This window comes from Arvicola amphibius, chromosome 6 (assembly GCF_903992535.2).
Source record: "Arvicola amphibius chromosome 6, mArvAmp1.2, whole genome shotgun sequence".
In the NCBI taxonomy this organism is placed as follows: Eukaryota; Metazoa; Chordata; class Mammalia; order Rodentia; family Cricetidae; genus Arvicola; species Arvicola amphibius.
The window spans coordinates 115,066,655-115,088,483 of record NC_052052.2 but is presented as its reverse complement, the minus strand read 5'-3'; the positions used below and the strand labels follow the sequence as shown (position 1 = coordinate 115,088,483).

General features: G+C 43.5%; 1 protein-coding gene across 1 annotated transcript in view; it reads left to right on the top strand.

The window, feature by feature from the left end:
* Ryr2 (ryanodine receptor 2) overlaps window positions 1–21,829 on the top strand; it is a 387,717-nt gene that overhangs the window by 359,373 nt on the left and 6,515 nt on the right. The window contains exons 95-100 of the mRNA XM_038334286.1: window positions 109–239; window positions 1,712–1,754; window positions 5,386–5,519; window positions 12,758–12,818; window positions 15,550–15,696; window positions 17,158–17,292. Of these exons, the coding sequence (XP_038190214.1) occupies window positions 109–239; window positions 1,712–1,754; window positions 5,386–5,519; window positions 12,758–12,818; window positions 15,550–15,696; window positions 17,158–17,292 (651 nt within the window). The remainder of the gene's footprint in view (window positions 1–108; window positions 240–1,711; window positions 1,755–5,385; window positions 5,520–12,757; window positions 12,819–15,549; window positions 15,697–17,157; window positions 17,293–21,829) is intronic.

Here is a 21,829-nt window from a genome sequence, read left to right as displayed (position 1 = left end):
AAGTAAGTGGAAAAATAGTTCTTCTCAAATGCTGTTTTGTAAAGATAGCAGCTGTGGGAGACGCCAGCCCAGCTAAGCGAATGTCGATGTGTTTGTTCCCACCGGCAGGTCCCCTTGGTGATTTTTAAGCGGGAGAAGGAAGTGGCACGTAAGCTGGAGTTTGACGGGCTTTACATCACAGAGCAGCCTTCGGAGGATGATATCAAAGGCCAGTGGGACCGACTGGTGATCAACACACAGTGAGTGAGGGGTTGCGAGAGGCGGTTCCGTTGTTAAAAGTTTAGCTCCAGTGAGTAACAGTCATATATTCAGCCAAGAAAATCAAAAGGCCCAGAACCATCTGAAGCTAATGGATGCCTGCAATTTTTGCCCTCTGGTCTGAGTCTCTTAATCAAAAAGCACTCTAAGGCCATTTACACAGTGCTGATGGGAATGCACAGCCATTTCGCAGGGCTCAGGGAGGGGTGTAGCATCAGGTTCACAGCCCGCATTGCAGAGGCATCTCATCCAGATGCGGAGGAGGTAGAAATTATTCATTAAGGGAGAAAATACTGAATTCATACTGCTAATGTGTCTAAACTTGCAGAGAGCACCACCAACCAGCCTCACACAAACCTAGAAAATTTTACAATGTGATGTCATTTGTAAGAGGAGGAAAAAAAACACTTAAGAAAAAAAACTAATTCAGTAATTATTTCGACTATTCCTTTACCCCTCAACCACCACCAAAGCCATAGTTTGTAGAGCTTTTAATTTCTAAACTAACTGACAAGAAATATATATATATATATATATATACCTATATATATATATATAGCACTCATAAAAATGATAAATATAATATGCAACTTGTTAATGAATATGGTTATATTAAGATATCATCCTTATTATTTTAATGTGATTTACCATTGATATGTAAACAGACAAACTAGCCAACCAGCTATAGCCAACCTATAACTTCTACAAAACAATTATTGATGTTATATCTTTGAGTATTTAAACATCATAAGAGTCAGATATTATACCATGACTGAGTTTGCTTATTCTCTTTAATGATTTTGTGGTGAGGAGGGTTAAATACAAGGCCTCACCCTGGGCTCTGTGAGTGTTCTGTTGCTGAGCCATGTCCCTAGCCCTGGAATTGCTGATTCTTAAAATTTACTTCTAGTAGTTCTGAGTTTTCCACTGGGGAATAAGATGCTAGCTTTAGAGCAAAACAGTGACAGGTTTCTAATCTTCTAGTTTTTTTTTTTTTCAGTAGGAGGACTTGAACTCTGGGCCTTGGCCATGCTCGACTATTCTTTTACCCCTCAACCACCACCAAAGCCATAGTTTCTAGAGCGTTTAATTTTTAAACTAACTGACAAGAAATATATATATATATAATATATATATATGCCTGTATATATATAGCACTCATAAAAATGATAAATATAACATACAACTTGTTAATAAATATGGTTATATTAAGATATCATCATTATTTTAATGTGATTTACCATTGATATATTTATATGATATTATTTACATGATGTTTAATGCACTTATGATATAGAAAAGTTATGAACTGAGAGGTGATGTCACTCACTGGACTTCTAGGTAGATAGTATGATAACTGCGTGCATGTTGTTTTCAGTGTTTTATTTCAAATTATGTTATTTACCATTTAAAAGTACTGCTCCTCTAATGTCTCTGATTTTGTGTCTTTTAGGTCATTTCCCAATAACTACTGGGATAAATTTGTTAAAAGAAAGGTAACGTTTCTGAGAGGGAGTAAATGCCCAGTGTTTTTCTTACAATGCACTTTGGTGACTGCGGTGTGGTTAGGATCTGGAATGGGATGTGAGTTGTGTTCCGGTTGCCTGCCGTTACTATTTCACAGTGCCAAGAGAACTGAACAGGCATCTTCAAAAAAGCAGCTATGACATTCATACTGTGCTGTCCCTAAATAAACAGACCTCACTACCCACCATGCCTTAGGGACCAGTGAAGTATGCTCAGTAACGAGAACCTGTGGGAATTGGCTTTGATATTGTCTGGGTTATCCGAGTTGGCTGTAGGCTCTTTTTCTTTATATCATCTTAAAGACCTTAAAAAAAACCTACTCAGTTGTGAGGGAGGGTGGTAGAGATGATTCTGGCCCTGCTTTAACCACAATGCTGGCTGCTGGCTAAGCTCCATTGCTGAGATCCTCTGCTTATAGGCTCGGGGTTCTCCCTGCCCCTTTCTGCCTCCTAGGATCTGCACCATGTGTAACAGTGGTTGTGTGCCGAGGACTGCTATTCAGGAATTACTCTTTTTTACTTTCTTCTTCTTCTTCTTCTTCCTCCTCCTCCTCCTCCTCCTCCTCCTCCTCTTCTCCTCCTCCTCCTCCTCCTCCTCCTCCTCCTTCTCCTCCTCTTCTCTTCCTTCTCCTCCTCCTCCTCCTCTTCCTCCTCCTCCTCCTCCTCCTCCTCCTCCTCCTCCTCCTCCTCCTCCTCCTCTTCTTCTTCTTCTTCTTCTTCTTCTCCTCCTCCTCCTTCTCCTTCTCCTCCTTCTCCTTCTCCTCCTCCTCCTCCTCCACCTCCTCCTTCTTCTTCTCCTCCTCCTCCTCCTCCTCCTCCTCCTCCTCCTCCTCCTTCTCCTCCTCCTCCTTCTTCTTCTCCTTTTCCTCCTCCTCCTCCTCTTCCTCCTCCTCCTCCTCTTCCTCCTTCTCCTCCACCTCTCTTCCTCCTCCTCCTCCTTTTGGAGTTTTAAGACAAGGTCTAAAACTGTAGCCCAGGCTAGCCTAGAACTCACCAAGTGGCCCACATTGACTTCAAACTCACTGCAATCTTCTTCTATCAGTTTCTGGAGAATACTGAGGTATTGGGATGAGCCACTGCTCCCAGGTTCTTGCTGATTCATGTTTCATGGTGAATGCCAACTTGATGTGCACTGGCACAGGTGCACCTATAATTTGAAGAGATCTTTTGTGTCTTTATCAATTCAGTACTGTTCCAAAAGTGGTTGTCAAGGAGACACTGAAATTTTTTTCTTTCCACCTTATACAGAAATGGAGCATACATTAAGAACTTGAATGTAATTCCACTTTATCATTATGTGCAGTGTGTGTGTGTGTGTGTGTGTGTGTGTGTGTGTGTGTGTGAGTGAGTGTAGTATTTGTGTGGTTGTACACATGTATGTCCATGCTTCCTGGTGGAAAGAATCTACAGTCCCTGATTGTTATGTGTACCTTCACACAATTTTGTGGCCTTGTGAACTGGCACTTTGAGTTTATTACACTAATGCATAGATGTATATCTAAATTAGGCCAACATTTTTGAAAGATTATTTTAACATATTTTAAATGGACATTTTAAATATTTTATGTCTATGAAGTTTTTGCTGTAATAAAGAGAGTGTTTCTAAAATATTAAATCAAATATATTTCTGGAGCAAGCAATATATCTATGTCAAAGAAATAGCAAGATCAGGACTAGGGAGATAGCACAGTTGGGAAATGTCTGCTGTGTGATGTGAGGTCATGGGTGTGCATCCCTGGACTCCACACAGGCTGGCACAGTGCGTGCTTGGGATCCAAGTGCCATGGAGATGCAGAGCAGAGGTCTGGGGGATTCACTGACCAACTGGCCTCGCTGAAATGCTGAGTTCCAGGTTCAGTGAGAGTTCCTGTTTCAAATCATACACTGGAGAAGAACTAAAGACGCCAACTGACATTGATCTGTGTCCTCTGCACACACTCAGAGATGTGCGCTCATCCCCACAGGCATGCGTATGTGCATGCACACACACATCCGTGCGTACACACACACACACACACACACAGGCATGCGAGCACATGCTTGCATGCATACAGGCATGCGTGCACACGCACGCACACACACACAGAGGCATGCATGCACATGAACACACACACACACATGCACACACACACACACACACACACACGAAAGTAGGGAAAGAGAGAAAGATACATCAACTCATTCCTGGCTTTCCCATTGCAAACCGGTGGCTGTGTCCTCTAGGGAGAAGAGTGAGGCTATTCCCTGTAGAAATTCCATACAGGCCAGCCAGGCCATCCTCAGCACTGAAAACATCACACAGCAGATTGGTTTAGTCAGCCTGAAAAGTCTGTGCTGTAGTCATTTTGTTGTTGTTTTGTTTTTCGAGACAGGGTTTCTCTGCAGTCCTGGAACTAGCTCTTGTAGACCAGGCTGGCCTCGAACTCACAGAGATCCTGCTTCTGCCTCCCACGTGCTGGGATTAAATGCATGCGCTACCACTGCCTGGCTGCTGTAGTCATTTTAACTACTACTTTTCTTCAAGACTTTCTTTTTCTTTACCTGTTTTGTGCATTTGGAGAGACCTGTTTTAGTTCTTTAAAGCCGTTCTGTCCGGGTTCCCTCTGTCTTCTCTTGGGTGCCTCATCCTTTGCTCACCTTCTCCTTTTCCCTCTTCCTTCTATTAATGATCTATTCCACTTTTCTTTCCTTGATTTCCCTATTCCTTCCATTTTGGCTATTCTGTACAACCATTACACATGGGTTTGAACTTAAGGGTGAGAGCAGCATGTCACAGAGTTGGATCTGCTGGGATTTCTGCTGAGCTACAAGCCATGCCCAAGCAACAAGCTTTCTTTCATCCTCCCTTTATGTCTTTGTGTGCGTGCATATGTATGTATATGTATATATGCTTACGTGTGTTTGGGTACACAGATGTGTGTGTGAGAGAGAATGTGTGCACAGGTGCGTACATGGGTGTAGAAGCCAAGGTCCACCTTGGCTATTGCTCCTCGGGAACTATCCACCTTATTTTGAGACATGGTCTCTCCTTGGGTACTCAGGCTTCCCAGTTAGACTAGGCTGGCCAGTGAGCCTCATGGCCCCACCTGTCTCTGCCTTCCCAGTGCTGTATTCACAGGCACATGCTACCATGCCTGGTTTTTTACATGGCCCTTCTCTGCCTTCCATCTCCCCAGGTTTGTAGTCTGTACAATGGGATGCTATTATTAATATACAGCTGGTACAGCACATGAGACAGAGGACTAAGCTTACATATTGTGGCAGTCACAAGTAATCTGACAAAATTCCTGGTGAAAAACTGAGAGTCACCTTCCTCCCGCCTCCCCCACCATCCCACTCTTTAACTGCAAAACATTCTTTGCTGTGCCTCTCTTACTAGAAGTGGAGATCTCATTTCTCAGAGATGAGTTATTCAAAATCCTATGGACGTATTTACAACGTCAACAGCATGAAATCAGAAGATGAACTGTAAAGTAGATGGCTAAGTTTTCTTTAAAATCTAGCAAAATATATGGTGAGAAAAAATTGCTACCGTTCTATACGCGTGTAAGGGGTATACTTAATGGTTAAGGTCAATAACATACTTCTCCCTTGAGCGCAGGTGATGGATAAGTATGGAGAGTTCTATGGGCGAGACAGAATCAGTGAGTTACTGGGCATGGATAAGGCTGCCCTGGATTTCAGCGACGCGAGAGAGAAGAAGAAGCCCAAGAAGGACAGCTCCTTGTCTGCTGTGTGAGTGACTCTTCTGCTCTACAGGTGGGGTGGGGACAGGGATGCATGTCTGATCTCGCTAGCTCACCCATTTCCTTCACCGAGGAAAACCGCAAGTGCAAAAGAAGTTGACTTTCATACCTCTGGATTTTCTTAGCTGGGGTTTCTGTTGCAGTGATCAAACTCCGTGACCAAAAACCAAGTTGGTGGGAAGATGGTTTATGTGACTTACACTCCCACAGCACTGTTCATCAGTGAAGGAAGTCAGGACAGGAATCCAGACAAGGCAGGAACCTGGAGGCCAGAGCTGATGCAGAGGCCTTGGAGGGATGCGGCTTACTGGCTTGCTCATGGCGTGCTTAGTCTGGTTTCTTCCTTTCCTTTCCTTTCCTTTCCTTTCCTTTCCTTTCCTTTCCTTTCCTTTCCTTTCCTTTCCTTTCCTTTCCTTTCCTTTCCTTTCCTTTCCTTTCCCTTTTGTGGTGTGTGTGTGTGTCTGTGTGTGTGTGTGTCTGTCTGTCTGTGTGTGTGTGTCTGTGTGTGTGTGTGTGTGTTGTTTTCAAGAAAGAACTTTCCTGGTATTTACTCCGTAGACCAGGCTGACCTTGAACTAAAAAAATCCTCCTAAGTCTATCTCTTGAGTGTTGGAATTAAAACCATGTGCCACCACTACCCAACCCAGAGATGATATCACCCACAATGTGCTGGGACTTTCCCATCAATCGCTAATTAAGAAAATGCTCTATAGTCAGATCTTATGAAGACATTTCCTCAACAGAAGTTCTCTCCAATCATAAAACTTGAGCTTGTGTGGAGATGACATAAATCTAGTCAGGACATGAGTGCTTGAAACTTTAGAATGAAGGATACTTTCCTATTAACTCATTGTTGTCATTGTTGTTCTTGTTCTTGTTGTTGTTATTATTGTTATTGAGATAGGGTCTTGCCATGTAGCCCAGGCTGACCTAAAAATCATTATATAATATCCCAGTTAGGCCTGGAACTGACTGATAGCTCCTGAGGCCTCCAACTCATCATGTTTCTGCTCTCATATCTGGAGTGTTGTGATTTCAGGTATGAGCCACCAGATATGGCTCCTATCAATGTTTGAAGATTCCTTCCTTGTTATTTACATACAATGAGAGAAGAACAACAAGAAAGTCCACCATTCCTGATTTAAGTCACCTTTTCTAACCTCTGGTTCTCCTGAAAGTCCAACACACACAACGCACAACATAGAACTACATTCTGGGGAATCTTTTTTTTGTTGTTGTTGTTGTTGTTTGAGACAGGGTTTCTCTCTGTAGCTTTGGAGCCTGTCCTTGAACTAGCTCTTGTAGACCAGGCTGGCCTTGTAGATCTTGTAGATCTGCCTGCCTCTGCCTCCCGAGTACTGGGATTGAAGGCGTGCGCCACCACTGCCTGACTCGGGGAGGGATCTTTTTTTGAAGGAGGTTATAGTGCATGCTTTGAAAACAGACTATGTGTATGTAGTTCCTTTATTAAAATGGACCCAAAGTTCCTATCTTAGTGTTAAAGTTCTTAGATGGCAAAACATTAGTGGGCCAAAGCACTGTGTTACCGTTATTTGAAAATTCACTTCAAAATGAAGTACTGTTTAAATGGCACTCTTGTGAAACTGCCGTCACCTAGAAAGATAGAAATGAGTTGGATCAAGCTCCCTTGGTACAGATAGTTTCCTTCTAGCTCTCTCTCGGGCCCATGTGCCCACCGCATGAAGGGTCAGTGTCTGTCCTGTCTACTTAGCTCATGTGAGCAGCGGGATTTCTGCTGTCAAGAAGAGCACACTCACTTCTCCTCGATGCCGTCTTACCACCCAGGCACTTCTTTATTTTAGAAGCAGCATGCAGTCACTTTCCCTGGAGAAACCAGCTTTGCTTGGGTTTTGTTTTTGTTTGCTTGCTTTGAAGCAACAGGTATCATATCATGTGCAAGCATGTGCGTGAGTACTGCCCCACTGAACCGTGTCCCCAGCCCGGCATGCCTTATCTGTGTGCTTGTGGTCTCAGTCTGTGATAGATGAGGTAATGACTTTGGAAGCTCATTTCGTCTTAGAAAAATATTGCACCTGGAATTAGGAAGATGCTTTGGTTAACGATCTCGTTCATCACAGGTTTTCTATGTCTTTAAATACAATGTGAATTTGGAGCACATGATATGGCTCAGCGAGTTAAGGTACTTGCCACCCATCCTGACACCCCAAGTTAGATCTCTCAGACCCACATGGCTGATGGAGACAACTGACTCCTGCAAGCTGTCCTCTCAACCTCATACATACTAGGTTGTGTGAGTATGTAATGTGTCTGTGTATGGTATGTGTGCGTGTACGTGTGTGTACTGTGATGCCTCTGTCTGTGTGTGGTGTGTGTGTGTGTGCATGATATGTGTGTTTATGAGATATGTGTGTGGTGTGTCTGTGTGTGGTATGCATGTGCATGTGTATGTATGTGTTTCTGTGTCTGTATGGTGTGTGTGTATGTGTGTGTGGTGTGTGTGTGGTGTGTGTGTATGCGTGTGTGTACTGTGTCTATTTCTCTGTATGTGGTATGTGTATGTGTGGTATGTGTGTCTATGTGATATATGTGTATGTGTGTGGTGTATGTGTGTTGTATGTGCATGTGTATGTATGTGTGTTTATGTATGTATGTATGTATGGTATGTGTGTGTGTCTCTGGTGTGGGGGGGCATGGTAGTGCATGTCTGTAATGCCTGAATTTAGAATATGGTGACAGGAGAGACAGAGGTTCAAGGCCAATCTGAGCTACACAAGTCCTAGGCCAGCCTGAATTCCATGAGACCCTGTGGTGTTTACAGTGTGTCACATGAAGGACACTGACAGTTTCAGAAGCCAAGGCCTTCACATTTGTCATTTGAAACAAGAAGTGGGGTGTGAGGGATTCAGAACCCCTAATGAGTAGTCACTGGTGACTGACAGAATTATATAGTTTACTGAGTTACATATTTTTCTTAGTAATATTTGTAACACCACCATCAAAAGTGTTTAAAAATATGAGGAAAGCTTTAGACTGTTTCTTCATTGGACAGTGTTAAATTTGTGGAGTAGACAGAACAGGAAGAAGGAAGTGAGGTAGATGGCTCAGACAATTGCCCTGCCTCTTCTCTCTGGGACAGATGCCATGAAGCCAGCCACCAGGTCAGACGTGCTGAATCTTTCCCGGAATGACACCACTTTGTGGTGTTACACAGATTATTCGATATGGGTTAGTCAAGATGTGAGTAAGAGGCTGAAACTAATGGGCCAGGCAGCGTTTAAATGAATATAGTTTGTGTGTTGTTATTTCAGGGCATAAGCTAGCCAGGCGGCCGGGAGCTGGGCAGGAATGAAGCCCGCAGCTCCTCACTACAAGATGGCTCAGCAATAAACATATTTGCTGCCAAGTCTGATGATCTAAGTTCCATCCCCAGACTTCACAATGGTAGGAGAGAATTGACTCTACAAATTGTCTTCTGACCTCTACACCCATGATCTGGGACATACACAGATATACAACATACTCATATACACACCTAAGCTAACAATATTTAAACTTTCACTATTTTATGTAATAAATACTTTCAAGATTCACTGCTTGCAAAAGGCCAGAAAAAAAATCTATGTTCTTATTACCTTTAAATATGGATAATAAAATCTGAATGAAGAACCAGTACGGAATATACAAGGTAGAGGAAAAAGGTCTTCCCTTTTCTGAGTCTTTACTGAAACATTTAGACAGTCGAGACCTCAAAGTGTAGCAGGCTTCTGTGTGCCTGTCTCCTTGACGTGTCCACCCAGATTCAAAACAATCCACACAGTGAGTATTTACTCAGAAATAAACTTTGATCATCACAAGACCCATTTGTAAACAGATCATCAATATTTATAGTATTTATCCACCCATGCAACTTGGTAAATCAGTGTTTCGCTTCCTCCTTGTGGGTAAGAAACACTCAGATATATTCACTCATCATGGATGGAGGGACATTTAATTTGTTTGATAGTACTTGATGCCCCGGAGGTCACAGATCAGTAGTAGAGATGAGTTCCCAGGCAGATGCAGCTTTAGCAGCAGCTGAGAGGCATGCTGGGAGCCACAATAGGAGGAGGGTCTAGTCCTGTGGAGACTGGGTGAGGGCTAAATCCTGCCTGAAGAAAATAGAGAGAGAGAGCTGGTAGGTGACTGAAGGCAGAAAGCAAAGGGCGAGGACTGCAGCTCGGTGGGAGAGCATTCACTCAGCAAGTTCAAGTCGTAGTAGATCCATGCCCCAGCACTACAAAGAGAAAATTTTAAAAAGGCTATAAAATTATATATATATATAAAATTATATATAAGTGCTCTCGCTTATAAAATTTAGTTGTAAGATAAATGTATGTGCTCATGCAAGCTTCTACTGCAATGCCAAACAGGAAGGATAATGAGACTAGGGAGGTGGCTCAATGGTAAAAGCACTTGCTGTACCAGCATGAGGACCAGAGTTCGGATCCCCAGCAGCCGTATAGAGCTGTGGGTGAGCATGTCTGCAATCCCAGTGTTGGGAGGTGGAGACATGTGGGTTCTTGGGGCTTGCTGGCCTATGTCCAGCCAAAATGGTGGGGTTCACTAAAATACCCAAGGAAGACAACCAGTCAACCTCTGGCCTTCACACCAACATGCATGGAGTACACCCCATACACATGCAAGCACACACACATACTGTACACATACAAAAGCATACCACACACACACACACACACACACACACACACACACATGCATACATAAACTGCTGATCCTGAAATTCTAGAGAAAGAAAGGTCCAAGTCCAAGATTGTCCAAGATAAAGCAAGCTGTGTTTGGGTGCACCCAAGACTGGCCAGTGGGCTATCTCTCCCTAAGTTGAGGTTTGAGAGAGCAGTCCGACTGGTCTCTTGAAGTCCCTCTTGTAGGAGAGAGAAGAGTTCACAAAGCTGAGAGCGTTGGTGATTATTCATAGTTAAAAGGATGTAATGAAATGAGGAGGAACAAAGCAAGGACATACATCAAGTGAATGGCCTTTATACAAAGTTTACAACAGACCAGGGACTTGCTGTGGATTACAAATAGAAGCCTTAATTAGCAGGGACTTACCACAGGACAAATAGACCTCTCTTAGCTAGGACTTATCACCAAACAAACAGGAATGTCTTTTTAACTGTAAACAGAACTGTATACCTGCAAGGTATATTTTAGACCTGCAAAGGATATTTTAAGTTTAGTTTTTCCACCACCTAAAGTAAGGATGCTCCTGTTTTAGTTTTACATTACCTGCACATATGACGACACATTCTTATTCTCTCTTTCTTGATTTCCTATCTCTTTATCTTCATCTCTTTCTCCCTCTCTTTCTCTATAGCCATTTCCCTTCCCCACCCCCACCCCAACCCGGACCAAGAAACACAGCCCAAATCTGTTTTTAAGGAGCTGGCAAGATGGCTGAATGGTTGAGAGTACTTGTGGTTCTTGAAGAGGACAGGGATTGGTTCCCAGCACTCACAATGGTCAATTCACAACTGCCTAGAACCCTAGTTCCAGGAGACTGGGCACCCTCTTCTGGCCTCTCTAAGCACTGCACAAATGTGGTATACAGACATACATGTAGGCAAAATACCCATAGACATAAAATAGAAGCAAATATTTTTAAAAGGTAGCTTAAATGCACATTAAAATTTTACTGAGTCAACTTTTTTAAAAAAGTTTTTTGCTCATTTTTTTATTAAAAATTTCCATCTCCTCCCCTCCTCCTCCCCCTTCCCTCCCCTCCCTTCCACCCATACCCCCCCCTCCAGGCCAAAGAGCCATCAGGGTTCCCTTCACTATGTTAAGTCCAAGGTCCTCCCAGCTCCCCCTAAGTCCAGGAAGGTGAGCAACCAAACTGACAAGGCTCACAGTGAGCCCATCCATGCTGTAGAGTCCAAGCCCATCACCGTTGTCCTTGGTTTCTCAGTCCTCCTCCACAATCATCCTCCTTCAGAGAGTCCGGCCTGGTCGCCTGTTCCATCAGTCCCATTCCAACTGGACTTGGTGGTCTCCGGTTAGTTCTGTCCCACCGTCTCAATGGGTGAACGCACCCCTCACGGTCCTGACTTCCTTGCTCATGATCTCCCTCCTTTTGCTCCTCATCAGGACCTTGGGAGCTCAGTCCGGTGGTCCAATGTGGGGCTCTGTCATTTTCTCCATCCAACGCCAGGTGAAGGTTCTATGGTGATATACAAGATATTCATGAGTATGGCAATAGAATCTGGACATTTCTGGCTCCCTCTCCTCAGCTGCCCAAGGAACTAGCTGGGGGCATCTTCCTGGACACCTGGGAACCCCTCTAGAGTCAAGTCTCTGCCAACCCTAGAATGGCTCCCTTAATTAAGATATATAATTCCCTGTTCCCACATCCACCCTTCCTATATCCCAACCTTCCTATTCCCCCAAGCTCTCCCCATCCTCCACTTCACACTTTTCTCTCCCCATTTCCCCATCCCCCCATCCCACCCTTTAAGCGCACATGTTAATTAGCTTTGTATAGTGTCTTGGAATAAGGGACACATAGAAGGTAGATTAAGTTATAATGCAATAAAAAAAGAAAAGGCTGCTTTTAAATAACAGGGTGGGATGCTGAGTTTGCTCAGTGGGGATGGGCAGGCAAACCTGACAACCTCAGTTCAATTCCCAGACCACAAAGTGGAAGGGCAGAACTAATTTATGCAGGCTGTCCTCTGACCTCCACACTTGAGCTATCACGTGTGTGTGCCTGAACATACACACACACAACATACACACACGCCATACACACACACCATATACACACACTTACCATGCACACACACACCAGACACACATACACATACACCATACACACACTTACCATACACACACACACCACACACACACTTACCATACACATACCATACACACACATACACCATACACACACACACACCATACACACATATCATAAATACTATGCACAACAATAGTAATACTGATGATGAAGACACATTTAAGTTATTGACGAGAAAGGTGGTGCCATTTTGTTTTCTTTCCCAGAAAGAAAGGTCACCACAGAGCACTGGTGTCTCTCCAGAGCAGGTCTTACCTGGGGACAAGTGATCTCCTGAGTGCAGTCCTCCTAACAGGTGTACAGCTTTGCCCATAACAGGTGCAAGCCCACAGGTTCTCACATGCCTAAGTCTCTATTAATGCCAGTATCTGCCTTTTCTTCTGTCATTGCAGACTGAACTCTATTGATGTGAAGTACCAGATGTGGAAGCTGGGAGTCGTGTTCACAGACAACGTAAGCCTCTTTCGCTCTCCTTAGATGACTCTGTGGAGCTCTTGCAGCGAGAAGGAGGTCACCTGAGGAAGCTAGCCAGACACCAATGCAGTTAATAAGTATGGCGTCTGAGAGAGACCCAAGCACAGACACTTTACCCAGCCTATCTTGTATATCAATATAAGAAAAAGTTGAAAATTTCCGTTTATGTTTCAGAGGGACCATGGTAGATTGCAAAGGTTTGTAGATGCTCAAAACATGACTAAATAAAAATTAAACAAATATTTGTGCTAGAGAGGAAGATGAGTGGGAGGAGGAATATTGGTAGTGAATAGGTGGGTGAGTGGATGGAGAAACAACAGAAACAAGGTATTTATGAAAATACCATGATGAAATATATTGCTTCATATATGTTTTTAACCTAATACTTTTAAAAAAATAGTGGTGCTTACTTTTTCTCCAAAATAAGTACATTAAGTCATTGTGTTCTTATTCTTGGCTTATCCTTACCAAAAAGCCTTTAGAAACTAAACATATGGCCCAAGTATATACCTAAACATGATTTAATCTAGTCATCCATTATCAAAAACTGTCTCTGCACCTCACTGTTTAATTTTAACACTGATTTTTAGAGTGAATATTCCAATTTCCTCATCTCTAAAGTCTGTGACAACAGCAAATTGTCGTCCCTCCATCCCTACCCCTTTACCCATCATCAAAGGTACTTTTGAGATCTCCACAACTTATGTTTTTAGTTCCATTCATAGACACAGACTTAGAATACCAGCTTGCATGTATTTTCTCAGCTAATGATGGAAAACTTCTCAAGGTGCAGAAGCTGCCCAACTCCTGCTTCAGTTGGTATCTTCCACCCAGGCCGTGTGCTACACTCTGGCTTGGGCACAGTGGGGGCATTCTCCATGCCACAGTCCTTGCACAACCCTCTTTTGCCCAAGTGAGTCTGACCTTAATATTTTAATTTCTGTAAAGTTTCTTGTCATCCAGAGAACTTGGGTGTGCGTTAATCCTGAAGATGGCCTAGACAAGCCCCTTCAGACATCTTTCTGAGACCCTTTAGGCTGTCAGTCACTTGCAGTTTTATGGTTTCTCTTTGGCCAGTCACTTCTCACATGTCGTTAAGTCTTCAATAGTTTAGTTGGTCTCTGGAAAGCAATGAAGGCAATAATCAGACAAAATAAGGGATTAGTGGTGGCAATTTTTATCATGCAAATAAGGGAACTTTTAGCATAAATATGAACAGAGTACCAATGCTAGGAACTGCCCGTTCTCCATCCATCACTCTGGCTCAACAGGTACCTGCATGTCAACCAACACCACCGCCATGACTAGTTTGTCAGTCATTGGCTTCTCCTTCCTCTTGTGTTCCTCATGTGTGTCCCTTTGCTCAGGCCTTTCGTTATTTGATAGCTTGTGAAATTACACCTCCTTCATGTCCTCGGGCAAGTGTATCACTTCTAACCCTTCCTGCCAACTCCTCAGTGACTTTTTCGAATGCCATTTTTATTTTCCTAGCTTCAGTCCCTCATTGGTTATGAAGTCCTACATGGCCCCAGACACCCCATTTTTCTTCTTGTTGTTAAAAGCCAAGATTAGAATCAGAACAACAGTTCTGCTTCTCTCCAATGAGTGGATGCCATCCCGACACAACATATGTGGGTGAAACTCGGCTCCAAGGAGCTGAAGCCACCACTGGGCTTCTGTCCTGCATCTTCACTGCCCCCACTAGACATGGACATTTTCATCCTAACAGAAGTGGATTATTTATATGAATTACAGTTCGGGAAGCTGGAGAGATGGCTCAGCAGCAGTCCAGAGCTCCTGCTCTCTTGCAGAAGACCTGGGTTTGCTTTCTGTAATTCCAGTTCCTGGGGAGCTGAGTCCCTCTTCTGGCTTCTGAGAGTGCTGTGTTGTGTGTCCATACACACCTACACACAGGACACACACATACACCCCACACACACATGGGAGGGGAGAGAGAGAGAGAGAGAGAGAGAGAGAGAGAGAGAGAGAGAGAGAGAGAGAGAGAGAGAATTAAAAGGTAATAATCCTTCAGTTACGATTCGGGAGACTTCTCCAGGTAACACCGGTTATGTAGTTAAGGTCACTACAGATATTGGTGACATCAAGGAGTACTTTGCTCTAGGACTTACGTTAGTTTCACGCAAAGTGCAATGCTACATTAATCATACTCCTGGAGATAGTGGATTCTAACTAATAGATTTAACAAGCTTAGTGTGTAGATAAATAAAGAGCAGAAGAATAGAGAAGGAATCAAAGTTGCAGGGTTCTTGGGTTGACTGTAGACAAGGGTTCCTGCACCGAGACAGTCTTGTCCCTCAGTGACATTCAATGACATTTCTTATGATCTGGCAGGATGTTCTTTGAAATCTAGTTGATCCTTACAGGGCAGCCCCAATAACAAGAAATTCTCCGTATAAAATAGCACCAAGCTCCTGCCGTCAGAATGTAGGGTGATGGTTTATATTATTTGTGAGAGGGTGAAAACAGTTTGTGTAGTTAAAGGAAAAAAATTACACTGAGCCTCTTATAACAAACTAAGTAAAGAAAAAATGTACAAAAGATTGAGTCCAGCTAATTAGATCTGAAGAATTATAGTCTAGAAAGAAAAAGGCGAGTGCAGTGGTTAGCATGGAGAGCTTTGGCAGCGGCTCTTACCAGTTTGTTTTTACTGTGGGGTCTGACACATCTTATCACTCTTTGCTCCTGACAGTCCTTCCTGTACCTAGCCTGGTATATGACCATGTCCGTTCTTGGACACTATAACAACTTTTTTTTTGCTGCTCACCTCCTTGACATCGCGATGGGATTCAAGACCTTGAGAACCATCCTGTCCTCGGTCACCCACAATGGCAAACAGGTAAAAGGTCATCTTTCCTCTAGAGGAACTAAGGACAATAAGAAAAGAGCCTGCAAATATAAAATCCTGGCCTTGGGTGACAATATGTGGCTTTAAAGATGGTCTGTGCCTTTGATTTTATAAATTCTGATTAGTAATTCCAAAGACCCTGTAACCTGAGTTCAAGGATTGACTTGATGGATTCGCTGTGTGATCTTGGATAGGTGAATTAATATTTGTCAATATCAAATCCCCTTTTGGTAAAGTGCAACCAATAACAATCCCTTGTCAGCTTCTGTGAAGACTAAGAACAAATCCAGCAGACTCAGAATTATCTGTGTTAAGCACCGAGAAAACCAGTTTGTTTTGCTTATGAGACAGTGTTTGTTCCATCTGATACTATGCTGTGCCAAAAACTGTTGCACAGTCCAGATGCGTTAGTTGCATTGGTAACAAGATTTAATTGCAGTTAAATTTAATAACATATCTTCTCTACTTTTTTTAATTGAATAAAATCTTAATGATCCTTTATGCCTAACAATGGCATGCTGACATAGGGAATAAAGGGTCTAGGTCTAGAAAACCCACTGCCATTCTTATGGGACTCAGCTGCTCATGCTGGATCTCTCCATTAGTGTGACTTGGTGCAAAGGTATACTTGGATTTATTCATCTGTTGTTTCATGGGTCCAATTGGTGGTTAAAAATTCTGTGCTAATTATCTGGATTAACAGCCTCTCTAGCTCAGTACATCTTATAATCGGTGTCAATCCAACCACTGGAACGGCAGCCACCTTTACTGCCATTACCATAATCCCTTGTTTTCTAAAGTCCAGCAAGTAGCTCCTACACATGTCACCTAAGGTCATGAATAACACTGTGTCAATGCAATTCAGAAGCACCACGACAGAATCCTGTGCACTCTGCTCACTTGCCACTTGGTGGGTTGTGACAGAGCTCCCAGCACACTGAACAGCTGGAGAGACGGCACAGCAGATGGAGCACTTACTGCTCTTGCAAAAGAGGATCCTGGTTCAGTTCCCAGCACCCATGTTGGGTGGATCACAACTGCGTGGAACTCCAGTCCCATGGGTTCCCACACTATCTTCTGGCTACCTCAGGGACTATACACACATGGTGCACATACATACACATAAATAAAGACTTGGCTCACAATGCAGGAGAGTATGTTATACAATATCTTCCACCAGATAGATAGAGGGTAGCAACGTGAGCCGTAAAGCCGCTTTCTAATATGTATCAAGCTCAGCATGAAATACTTTGAGAGACTGATAAAGAAAATGTGCAGATGAGCTTCTCTTGCAAGCTAAGAAGGTGGCAATCACGAGGGTATGAATCATCCTGGCTTTTCGCCAGTAAGTCCAGGTGTGTTGGTAGAGCGCTTCCCTCCCACGCAGCTGTCAATTACACCGGTCATACATCCTGTATTCCTAATAGACGCTAAATGTCACTTTGCTTTCAGCTCGTGTTGACTGTCGGCTTGTTAGCTGTCGTTGTGTACCTGTACACTGTCGTGGCATTCAATTTCTTCCGGAAGTTCTATAACAAAAGTGAAGATGGTGATACGCCAGACATGAAATGCGATGACATGCTGACGGTAAGCTCCTGAACTTGTATTAAAGCCGCCCCGCTCCTCCCGTCCAAGTAACCGCACATCTCCTCATCCCCAGAGCAGGAGAGGAGGCACCGGGCACAATGAAAGGTTGAGTGGCTTCTCAAACTACAGCCATTTTTATCTTAGCACAGCAGAAGGGACCGCTTCTGCCGTTTATGCACCTGTGTTTGTTCAGCCCGGTAGTTGGTAGACTTGCTGAGAAATACAGTTAGGATTGAGAGCAATGAAGTCGTGTTAGCTTGTTACTCATACATCCCAGGACAGCAGATAGGATGTCCTCCTGCGGAGTGTTCTGAAGCTTTGCTTTTGACTTGACTTGTTGACTCTACCTGACATCACTAAAATTTAAACAAGATGTCTTAACAGAGCTGATACTTTTGCTTTTGCACTGAGTGTCTTGTCCTAAAGGTTCTCTTTTGGTCCTGGGCAAAGTTAACAGATGTTTCAGCTTTCCTGTTGTTGTATTATATAACCTGCTTTCCTGATGGGTTGTGTTTCCGGAATAAAATACCCTGACCAAAAGCTACTTCCAGTAGAGAGGGGTTTATTGTGGCTTATAGTACTGGAGGGATAGAGTCCATCATGATAGGGAAGACAAACAGCAAGGAAGTCATGAAGGCAGGAGCAGGAGGCCAGCCAGCCACGTTTCATCCATACTTAAGCAACAGCAGGGAAAGCTAGGAAATATGACCTCACAGGCCCTCCCCTGGTGATATATTTCCTCCAGTGAAAATCTGCCTTTTGAAGGTTCTGTGAGCTCCTTGAATAGCACCACCAGCCAGACACCAAACACAGGAGCCTATGGGGGACGTTTCATATACAAATCAGAAAAACTACTGTCCCTGAGCACTTAGGTTTGGGAGGAGAAGATTAAGACAAAGGATCTGTTGCTGGCAGAGAGAGCAAGGCCTTTCCGCGAGCCATTCACTAAACACCTGCATGGTTGGGGTTGTGTGTGAATGTCAAGGGGCTGAGAGGATGGTTCTAAAGTTTCTCTCAAAAGGAAATGTCCCAAAAGAGTGGCATGAACAAGATGCTGATACAGTGATGGCTAAGTTAGGTAATTTTGCACTCCTTTGGAATGGAAGAGTAACTCGAAGTACATATAAATAATCACAGAAATTAAACCATGATAAAGTTGCTTTCTACAATCATAAAATACAAAAAGACATCAATAAATGGAATTGACACCATGTACAAGCCCCTGAGGGGAAAATGGTTGAAATGAATGCCAATCTTTCTATTCAAGTCAGTAACAATTAGGACAGATTTGCATCCTTAAAATAATGACAGATTTTAAGAGAGAAAAAAATGTTCTGTTTATGATATAAAACCTAGAATCCCGTAAAACCCCCAAATGATTATTTTTGTGAGTAACAAATGTAAATATTTGTCTTATAGACAAATGATAAATTGGGCAAAATGCAGTCACCGTGACAAGGAGGAGACAATGTCCTTCCCTGGCACAGTTCCTATCAGGCCCTTGATGGCCAGCAAGATGCTTAGTAGGGAAGGCACCTGCCTCCAAGCCTACAGCCAGCCAATCTGAGTTCAATCCCCAAGGTCTATATGGTGGAAGGCATGATACCTGAATGGTGTCCTCTGACCTTCACACCCATTCATGTCACACACACCCCCCACACACATAATATACAAATAGAAAGTAACTTAAGTAATGTAAAATGTTTAGAAGAAAGAAGACAATACTCAAAGGGTCAATTATGTGGCTGGACAATGCACAGTAATGTTAATTCATTCAGCTCTTACGTCTGAAGAGATGCCCAAGTCTTACTGTAAAGAAAGAAATGTAGGCCAGAAGAGCAGAAAACCAGAGTTCATTATTAAAAACATTTAAGCTTGCAATAACTCCAGCCAGGAGTTGATGGGGATGCTAGCACATTCTTCTTACTAAAAATCTGGATGTATACAACTTGATATTATTGAATATGTATTGAAGTCCATTCATTATCAGTTAGCTGCTCTTATCACGAGACCCTGTGTGGCTCTCTTCAATCTCTAGTCACAGGACCTGGAGTGACCCAGTTTTCACTCAATCTCCGTACATATTTCCATTGTTTTCCTTTGTTTTTCTTCTAAATACCCCTGGCTCTCCTGGTTGGGCTCATTTAGCAATCAAGGATGTGAGTCCGGAAGGTAGAGAGGCTTGTCTCCATGTCCCTTTGTCCTTGGCATTGCCAAGATGCTTAAGAACAACTTTAAGGCGTGGATTGTGAATCATGGCCTGTGGTTTTGGAGGTGGGAGACAGTGGTGGTGGAGAATTCATGGTGGGGCAGATCAGTTTGCATCATGATGGCCATGAAGCAGAGAGCAGTGGATTCCGAAGGGCAGGATACCCTGGGGGACCTGTCACCAAGACCTACTTCCTTCATCAAGGCCCCACCTCTTACTCCCACCACATCCCAGTGATACCATCTGCCATGTTCAGATCCATCCAAGGATTCATCCGCTCCTTCTATAAGAGCCCCGATGGCCCAGCTGTCTCTGAAAATACTCCTGTGGATACTTACATATCTTATGTGCTTCTTTAACGAATCAAGCTGACAAGCATACTTAACCATAACAGTTTTAGGATAAGGAAGTGGGCTCTTGACTTAACTAGATCCTGGATGGTCATCAGTTTGAGGGACTTTGAGAGTCATTAGCAAGACCTTTGGTAGCTATCTCTGGTTTAGGCTTTTCTCTCTGCACGTGGCTTGAGATTTTTATCTTGTCTTTGGCTGTGCTGAGCTGTGTGAGGAAGGATCTCAGGTGTCCCCTTTCTGCAAGAGAAAAGAGTCTTTGCTGTCATTAAATTTTAAATTTAAAAGTAATTTAAATTACTTAAATTACAATGTGGGTGGAAGGCTGTCCTCAGCAGGGACTTCAACCTTTGGCTGTTTGGCTGCCATCATTTCCAGCAGGTGGCGCTGCAGTCAAAGTTTTACAGTTTCCATGACTCATCTGGCGATTTCTTCTTTCTTCCCAGATGATGGTGTTTATTCTAAGAATCTAATTAAACCCGCTCTGTCCTGATAGGGTTTGAACTGCCTCTTCAAGAATGTAGGAGGAAAAAGAGAAAATAACAGTCTACAGCCTGTGGTAAAACAGTGAGGGTAGCTGAGGAGATGGGGCATAGAAGGACATTTTTGCCCAGAAGCATGGGCATCGCCAGGGAAGCTCTGCAAACCTGCAGGACCAGTGGAACACATCCTCACCCTCCCCCCAGTTTCTCAGATAATGAGGATAAGAGGCAGCTTGGTGAAATTAGCTGCTCAGGCAGTTGTTGGAGATCACCTCTGTTAAGTAACTGATCTCACACATCTGACCTGACCTTTCCCTCAAGATCTCTGGCTCCTGCTTCATGGTTCACTTTCCCTCTGTCATACTTCCTCTGAGCTTCCTCAGGCTTCTTCCCTCTATCTCTACCTCTGTCTCCTGCTCCTTCCCCACCATTTCTTTTTCTTTCTTCCTTCCTTCCTTCCTTCCCTTCCCTTCTTTTCTTTTCTTTTCTTTTCTCTTTTTTCTTTTCTTTTCAGACTCTCTGGAAGAAGTATAGTTTTTTGCCCCACAAACTGCCTCTTCTACTTCTACTTCTACCCTAACTAAGCTCAGTCTATAAAAAAAAAAATCTGGAAAAAAGGGATTCTTGTTTTCAGGAAAAGAATGATAATTTGACTGCTGAGCTCTAGACGCCAGTGAATGCCCACATACCAGTGCAGCCATTATGAGCTTGTCTGGAAGGCTAAGGGTAGGAAAAGCCTACTCGAGTCCCAAGGACAAGCCTGTCAGCTCATTAGCCAGGGCCAGACAGCTGGGGTCGCTACCACCACTCTCTGTGGCCTCAGTTCCATGTATGAAGACTCACATTCAGAGAAGAGCATGAGGCTTCATTTCTCCATGGTAAAAATAAGCAAAGTGTATGGGATAAAGAATTTAAACAGAAACCGGGAGTACACTGTTAAAATAAATTATCCTTTATTCAAAAAGGCACTGTGGACAATTTTAGTCACCGAGTTTTAAGGAATGACTGTCGTGTCCCAAAGGGAGATGTTGGGTTTTGCTTTGTTTCATTTGAGTGACTCTCTTCTACAATTCACACTTGGACACAGACACAGCACATGGCACCAACAATCTGGACCCTGAGCCCTGAGAAGACTGGGTGTGCAGATAGGGCCTAAACCAGCCCGAGTATGACAGTCTTAAACCGGCTCTCCCTAGAGGACTTTCTTGGCTTCTCTGCCACAAAGAGTCTTTTCTAGGCTCCAGAATAGTTCTGCTGGCTCCGTGGGGGGGGGGGGGGGTGTCTACGGCAGTGGGGGTTCAGGGCAGCTGTCATGATATTTTTGGCTTATTGTATATCTGGCTGGTACAGAACCTTTATGGGTGTGATGGTTAAGGTTGATTTTCAAGCTGACAGGATCACATGGGGATGGAACGGTGGGCTGTGGACCAAGTGCGGAGCTGTAGGGGGCTTTGCCCCTTTGCCATGTAGGGAGCAACTAATACTACAATGGGTCT